This window comes from Mus pahari, chromosome 15 (assembly GCF_900095145.1).
Source record: "Mus pahari chromosome 15, PAHARI_EIJ_v1.1, whole genome shotgun sequence".
NCBI classification, from domain to species: domain Eukaryota; kingdom Metazoa; phylum Chordata; class Mammalia; order Rodentia; family Muridae; genus Mus; species Mus pahari.
Window position 1 is genome coordinate 57,025,321 of NC_034604.1, and position 8,660 is coordinate 57,033,980.

The 8,660-nt window shown below is 40.2% G+C and overlaps 1 protein-coding gene across 2 annotated transcripts in view; it reads right to left on the reverse strand.

Moving 5' to 3' along the window:
• Piezo2 (piezo type mechanosensitive ion channel component 2) overlaps positions 1–8,660 on the reverse strand; it is a 372,708-nt gene that overhangs the window by 226,421 nt on the left and 137,627 nt on the right. For both annotated transcript variants that reach the window (XM_029547036.1, XM_029547035.1), the window contains exon 3: positions 3,337–3,462. In XM_029547036.1, coding sequence (XP_029402896.1) covers positions 3,337–3,462 — 126 coding nt within the window. The remainder of the gene's footprint in view (positions 1–3,336; positions 3,463–8,660) is intronic.

Below are 8,660 nucleotides of genomic sequence, written 5' to 3' on the forward strand. Positions count from 1 at the left end.
GAGAGAGAGAGAGAGAGAGAGAGAGAGAGAGAGAGAGAGAGAGAGAGAGAGAGAATATTATGTTTCAGTTTAGCACAATGGCACCTTTAAGAAATCTGCCAACCAGTAAAAAACTAAGTGAAAAAACTAAATGGTGGTGGCTTGAAGAAAAAAAGAAAGAAAGAAAAAAAAAAATAAACCTCTTCTCTGGTTCCAGTTAATATTCATAGGACTCCAGGGGGAGGGGGACTTTCAAGGGCTCAATATTTATAAATGCTACTGTTGTCCCCCCAAAACATGTCTTGGATTCCTAAGTAGGGGGATTTTACCATAATGGGGTGAAGGTATGAGTTTACAACAGAGAAACAAGTCATTAAGAAAACAGACTTAAACCACAGAAGTGAGCACTTGGTCATCTTGGATTTGAACACCATTTGTTGGAGACATTTTCTTTTCCTTTACCAACATCTTGAGGACAGGGAATGTGTTCACCATGTGTCACATTGATGACTAAGATGGAATTTGACTTTTCATTTAAGATTTTGATGTTTGGAACTGGAGAGATGGCTTAGTGGTTAAGAGCACAGGCTGCTCTTCTGGGGGACTTGGGTTCGAGTCCCAGAACCCACATGGTAGCTCACAACTGTCTGTGACTCCAGTTCCAGGAATTCCAACACCCTCACACAGAAATACATGTAGGTAAGACACCAATGCAGTGCAAATTAATTAATTAATTAATTAATCAATCAATCAATTAATTAATTAAAAGGGTCAGGCATGGTGGCACACATCTTTAATCCTAGCACTAGGGAGACAGAAATCGGTGCCTTTTATTGAGTCTGAGGCCAGCCTAGTCCAAGGAGCAAATTCCAGGACAGCTAGCACTGTCTTGAAGAAAACAAAATGATGATGATGATGACGATGACGATGATGATCTTGATCATCAAAGGTTAAATCAACCCCTGGTTTTGCTATATGAAATTAACAGGCTTTGTGTTTGCAGCCCTGGCAAGTGAAATTGTCACTCCACCCACTAGATAATCACATCAAAATGGAATGCTGACTCTAATTTAAAAGCCAGTATCCCTATTACCCAGCCTCACTGCACTTTCGGGAGTTTCTATAATTTGACCATTAAACATCCTCTAGGCTTTCACCTCATCTGTGCTGACCCTGGGCTCTAAATGAGCTGCAAAGCTCTGAAGCATGTCGCCTCTTTTATCCCTATTCAAGAATGCATTAATATTAATGTTACACAGGAAACTGGACCAACACAAACCTACAGCACCTGATGAGCCAGCACTGGCCCAGGAAGCAGCAAGATTTTTCAGAAGAAATTTATGACGTCTATAAATTCACCTTCAAGGTGCCTATGACTGGAAGGAAATCACTCCGGTTTAAAAAAAAAAAAAAACCTCAGTCTTTTACCTAAGCCCTTTCCTATTAGTTACTTCATCAAAAACACTGGAACTTCCAAATGGAACCTTGACTTTGATCCAAATAAGCTTCAAGTCGGAATTAGTTTCGTTGAAACTAAAGTTTGATATTATGACTTCCATTTGTTGATTCATGCAAAGGGGAGTCCCATCTGGGATCATGAAGGGAAGGGAAAGGAGGGTCTCTTTCGACTTTGATGTACAGTTTATACTGCAATGTGACTTACATACTAATATAAAATGCTTCTGATGAGGACATGGGAATAGTCTGGTGTTGAGAAGCCAAATATTTAGGAAGTGCTGTGAGGAGCAGCTCTAACCCACAGGAAAGAGGAAGGGAAAGAGGCCAGGTCTGACAGCGGCAAGGAGGTCCCTTCTTCTAATCCCTGGGAAACAGAGGCATGAATAGATGCCATTATAGCCTCCACCTTGAAGCATCATTGCCTAGGAAAGAAGAGCCAAAACAAGAACCAGCGTGTGTGTGTGTGTGTGTGTGTGTGTGTGTGTGTGTGTGTGTGTGTATACTTAAGTTGTGTACCCACACTTCATGAAAGAACATACACAGAGAAAACACATGTATAAATGTAAAGAGAAAGTTGCATCATCATTTTGTGTTGCATTTTGTATCTGTAGAATTATGGGAAAGCTTCAATGTAAGAAAATACAGAAATACACAGAGTTCAAAAAGACAGTGAATTTCATTGCCGAAGCTGATGTACCTGATGGATCCTCTATATATCTCAGCAACATGAAAGTGTTTGCAAAAGGACGTTGAGGGAGACTTCTCCATGGATATGGGATGTGTTTAGGGATGAAGCCTGTTTTAAACAAGCATTCTGAATAACTGCATCAATTTTTGAATATGTGAAAAAACTCTCTGCATTGTATATTTAAGTTGGGTAAATTTTTTGATGTATACATTACATACTAGTTTAAAGAAAAACGTCTATATCTTAAAATATAGATTTAAAATAAAGCTGCGATTTGGGCAGGGATTGCTATTAAAGGAATTTTGAACCTAATAAATCCTTGGTTCTGTACCTGTCTAAATGCTGTACATGGAAGGCTAATGAATAATTTATGACTGTAAAATCCATCACAGAGTCCTACACTGTATTTAAGTTAATGCCCTTTGGTGCATGAGAAATTCTGATCTTTTTATTTTATGAGGAAGGCAATGTTTACTTCCCATCCCTTATACTTGCACTCATGAAAGTTCAGGAAATTTCAAAGCCACAAATGGGCTCCTCAAAGAAAAACTGACAAGTCAAAACTGTTATTATAGTCTATTTCAAATATCTCAGAGTCTTTTAGTTTTAACTAAAAACACATGGATTGGATTCCACCTACTTAAAATGCTTATTTTTTCAAGAGACATATACAAATCCTACTGAAACCAAAGTATAATTTACTTGGGGAAGAAAATAGCTAAGCAAAGAGTAAATATATTGACTTTCTCAGATCATAAGTTCTTGCTTGGAGTAAGACATTTACTCTTCACAGATACCAACAGAAACACTCCCCGTTTGAAAGTAAATGGTCTGCGTTATGTCATTTCCCACAGTCATAACAGACTCTGCACTGTGCATGCCACAATCCATGTACTATTGCTAATCTTCGGTGCTCTCACAAATTGGAGGTACCTGTCTTACAGTCAAGACCCATGGTTATGTTTTACAATCAGATAGGATCCCAATATCTAACATTATTTGGGGATCCATTGTTTGCCTCATGCGCTCCTTTTCCATGGCAAATCCTACATATAGACATACACACATATATGTTATTCTATACTAGGTTGTTAAATGGCCAAAATTACAATGAATTCCATAGCACAATCCTGTGACAGATTCATATGTGTGCAACAATAGGTGGCTTCATGACATGCATGCATGAGGGAAAGCTAGAGGCTGGTACTCACAGTTGTAAGCAGGTGCGATGCGGTGCTGAGCTTCCAGGCTGGCCAGTGTGATGTGGAAAATGATGTGAAGCAGCAGAAATGAGAGGCTGGTGATGCACAGGGACTGTAGCAACCGCCCTGTGTGTCCTAGGGAGGAAGGACCAGAGTGGTGAAGGAGTGTTCACATTGCCACCCAAAAGGAAGCCCCAAGACTGGCTCAGAAGTCAGGCAGTGTAATTCTTCTTTTAATTATAAACCTACAGACCAAAGACATCTTATTTCCTTTGAAATGTTATATAATTGACTTTACCCATTAAAATCCACTACAAAGGAAATCCTGCTTTCCTGTTTATTATAGGGCATATTATGATGGACTACAAACAAATGCTAACTCAGAAAACTGTATAGAAAAACACTACCAACATAGAACAGACCCATAACCCTCTCCTTAAAAAGTTTAAGGAAAAAAAAATAAGAAGAAAGTGGCCTAAAATGTTTTTACAAAGTTATAAGTTCTATTTCAAAATCAAATAAGGGTAATGAAGAAAACTATAAATCAATTTCACTTGTAGACATGGACATAAATTATAAGGAATGTTAACCATTGAAATAAAGTAAAATATTGCTTGTCCTATTTTTCAAAATTTACTATATATGAACAAATGTGTTTAAACTGAGAAATCCATATGAAATTCACATACTAATGGACTCATAAAAGTTTTCTCGATATTACAAGACATTTTAAATGTTCAAAAGCACAAAAGCATGAATAATTTCAAAGAAATATCTAAGAAAACTAAGAATGCAAGAAACCATCTTTAAATGTTGAATAAGTCTTGACTGTGTAAACATCTGTTTATGGTGGGCTTTTGGACATCAACCCATGGATGACAGAGAATGAGCAAGGAATCCAAATGCCATCACCACAGGGGCCAGCAGTGTCATGAAGAAAGGAAAGGCAAAGTCTAATGACAGGGACTACATGCCAATAGTGTGCTCAAAGGGATTGCTTTCCAGATAATGACTGTCTGTACAGAAGGTCAAGCCACGCCTACAGACCAACTAGGACAGCAACTCTGAAAATTCAGTAAGGGATTCAGATGCAAGATCATCTTCCAAAAAGTGATACACCACACTACATCAGCAACTTCAAGGTACAAAAATCAGAAGAAAGTTAGTTAGCATTCGAAGATGTTTTGTAATGATTTTGTAAACATGACAACTCGGTCCAGACGGAGTACACAGTCAAACACTAATCTAGGTCCTGATGAGAGTTTTCAAAGTCACAAAGGCCAAAGGAAACCAAGGCTAACTCACGGGCTTACTCTTTATCACTTGGACATCCTTATGGCAGCGAGTCAGGCAGAGCACTAGAAGGCATGTCCAAAAATTCTCTCTGTGGAGGGGAGCTTCAGTCTGAAGGCCCATGAACTTGGGCTGTCCATCACTTCTCTTTAATGACCTACACTAAAGACTGAGGACTTTTTCAGCCAATTTATACATATAATTCTGTAAGCCAAATCCTTGAAATAATTCAAATGAAGGAAAACATGTGAGTCCTATGTTTATAGATTTCCTATGACGTTACAACTTTTTGGTTGAATCTTGGTTAATAAAAAGTATTTAAAAATTGACATAAAAGAATGCATAAGGCTTTTATGGGAGTATAAAATTTCTATGAATGAATAAAGAGATGAGTTATATTCATAAAATAGTATATGATAAAGATACAAATTTGTCTTGAATTTGGTCTATAAATTCAATGAAATTTCAAGTAAAATACCAGAAAAAAACCCTAAAATTTCAAAAGCCACATTTCAAAATATATAAAAAAGGATGTTTGAGGTTTTTAATAAACATTTTGAATGTATATTTCAGAGTAAAATCATATCACCTGCAATGTGAATAAAGTGCCTCTCCAGTAGTTGACAAAGCTTGCTGCCAGGAAAGCATAGAGTGTACTTTCTCCCTCTGGAAAAATTGAGAAAGGTAGTGCGTGCCCAGTTTCCTCATTCCTGTGGGGTTCTAGCCCAGACAATTCACTTCTGTCTCACCTCATCAAGAAACACTGAAGGAGTAGGCCAGTGGAAACCAACCAAAACCAGGTAAGGATGAGGAAAAGAGGAGGGAGCGCCCTTCAGCTCAACTTTGGTTCCCCATTGCCAGCCATGGGCCTACAAACGCTACTAAAGAGACATACCAGGGACTCCTGAAATGTCTCTCATCTAAGTATGTCTACCATCAGCTGATGGCTTCCCTGAGTTGCCCATTCTCCCTTCTGTAGACAGTTTCCTGAACCTCCTTAGGCATGGCCTGCACCAGCTCCTGCAGAAAGCATGTAGACCTCAGTAGCAGGTCCAGATCTCAGCAACTACTCTCTACTGGTTAGGGATCAGGCATGAAATTTTGAGTATGCAGGGACTCTGCGCTATGAAAACTCAGGAGAGGTTCTCAGTTGCAAACCTGGCTGAGGGGCAGAGACCACTTAAGAATCTAAAGAAGGAATAAGTAGAGAGAGCAAGGCCTCCCACAGCAAAGGTTTACAAGACTTAGATTGTAGAACCAGTTCACTCTCCATAGTGTTTCTTGTTGAGTTTTGGTGTGAGCTTTCTGCTTTCCTTGATGTTGGAGACCAGGCTGAGAAAAACCAGGCCTTTTACAGCCTGCATCTGAGAGCCATATAGTTCTTTGTTAAGAGCCAAGTCACTCCCTTTCCCCTCAAGGCTGTTCATGGGATTCAAGCAGATTCCAGCCCTAAACAAACATCAGGGGCTGTTAAAGGAGTATCCAGCATTCTGGAGCTGCCCCGGAGCTGCCACCTTGAGCTGTAAAGAGGACCCGGACTTAAGCGGCGTTCTAGAGCAGTGATGCCAAGGCTCTGAGATAAATCACTGAAAGTTTCAAACCTGCAATTAGCATCCCCCCATTTGTCCTTCACTTTGCCTCTTTTGATCACTCCCTAACCCCTCTCTGTATGCTATAAAACCTGAGCCTTTTTCCTTCATTAAACAGACCATGACAAAAGCTGCCACATGGTCTCCTTCTCTTTCTCTTATCCCCATTCCACCTTAGGTTTGCGATCCCCCTCGGACCCCACAAAATAACTTGTCCCGTGGGCCGGGAAACCTTTAAACATGTCCATGAAGCCTGGGGAGGTAACTATTGCCTGGAGTGTTAAAATAATAAGCTTCAAAGACTATAAATAATCAAGGAACAGAAACAAACAGCCAAACTCCAGTGGGAGACACCAAAGACAAGAAGATTCAATTCACAGACCACATGAAGCTCAAGAAGAAGGAAGACCAAAGTGTGGATACCTCGGGCCTTCCTAGAAGGGAGAACAAAATACCCATGAGAGGAGATATAGAGACAAAATATGGAGCAGAGTCTGAAGGAAAGGTCATGCAAAGACTGCCCCACATGGGGATCCATTCCATATACAGTCACCAGACCCAGACACTATTGTGGATGCCAACAATACTGCTTGCTGACAGGAGCTCTTGTCTCCTGAGATGCTCTGCCAGTGTCTGACCAACATAGAAGTAGATGCTCACAGCCATCCATTGGACTGAGCACAGGGTCCCCAATGGAGGACCAAGGACCCAAGGAGCTGAAGGGGTTTGCAGCCCCATAGGAGGAACAACAATATGAACCAACCAGTACCCCCAGAGTTCCCAGGGACTAAACTACCAACCAAAGAGTAGTCCCATGGTTACAGCCACATATGTAGGTCCTCAAAGGGAGAAGAGGCCCTTAGTCCTGTGAGGGCTTGATGCCCCAGTGTTGGGGAATGCCAGAACCAGGAAGCGGGAGTGGATGGGTTGGTGAGCAGGGGGAAGGAGAGGGGATAGAGAGTTTTTGGAGGGGAATCCAGGAAAGGGGATAACATTTGAAGTGTAAATAAAGAAAATATATAATATAAAAAAGAAAGAAAATCTTTATCAAAGAATGTGAAAATATAAAGTCTAAAGTCAACGGGTCACAAGAAAACATAGAAAGAAAACTAAGTGAAATCAGCCAGCTTTCTCTACTGAGGGCATGCTGTGGACTGAGATGTGAGCTCTCATCTGCTGCTCTAGCCCCATGCCTGCCTGCCTGCCTGCCATGCTCCCCACCAGGATGGTCATGACCTTGAACCTTCTGGAACCATGAACCCCAAATTAAAAACTTTCTTTTGTAAGTTGCCTTGGTCACGGTATTTTGTATCCCAAATTGTCAATTTTTTTTTCAACTGGTAGAAAGAAGCAAAAGAAACTTATTCTGAGTACTACCATTTCATTTTCAGGCTCAGTTTAATCAGAGGGAGAAACTAAATTCAAGGTCCCAGGCCCTAGGAGAGCTAGGAACATCCGTATAGCTGCAGAATTTCTGCTGTAAACAGTTTTCTGTGTCCACACATCCCAAGGACAACTTCTCCATCTTGCTGTCAGAGTCAAACAAGTTCATGCTCTCAGACCTAGGAGGGAACACCTATCCCACTTCTCCAAATGTTCTATTAGTTGTCTGTTAACTGTAAAGATTATAGAAATTGCTGTTATCTAAACCAAGGTGCATATGTTGTAAAAATATATAACCCATTGCCTGTTCTACCCTAATTAACTACATGCAGCTGGTCTGCTCCTTGGTTCTATTATTACTCTGAGCTCCAGATCTAATATCTAGGAGAATGAATTAAGGACCCCAAAGCCAGGTGCCCTGGATATGGCCCAGTCTCAAATGGGTACTCCCTTGCTTAACCTATAATGTGAAAATACAACTGAATAACATGGCAGCTCCCCCCTGCTCCCCAGCTCCCCACCACACTCTGTGTTCCCATTATTTAAAAATGTTGTACAATCCCCTTCGGGGACTCAGTTCAGATCCTGAACTGGCTGCATCCCTGAATGCTCAGAAATAAAGCTTTCATCTTTATGCTTCTGTATCTGAAGTGAGCTTTCTTAGCTTCAACCCCAAACCCAATGAAATAACAGCAGCAGCAGCTGGAAGGCAGGAGGAGTAAAACAGCTTCTCATACACTGGCTCCTCTAGAGGATGGACGGACGGAAGACTTTCTCATTGAAAACTCAGATGCCAGGGGCCACTGGATCAATACACAGCAAAACTGAGAATACTTGTAATGCTGTTGTGATGGTGTGTAAATCAAATTTAACTCCAATTAATACATTAAGTTAAAAATAGAAAAATTTAAAAGTAAGTATAGGTGCAACAGTTAACTAAAGTACATCAAGTTTGTAAAGACATAAATTGTGACAATAATATGGGATGGAATATGAAGTCAAAGTATAGCTTTCCTATATGATGTGAAAAAAAGTTGTGATTAATATATACTCAAAAAAAAAAAAAAA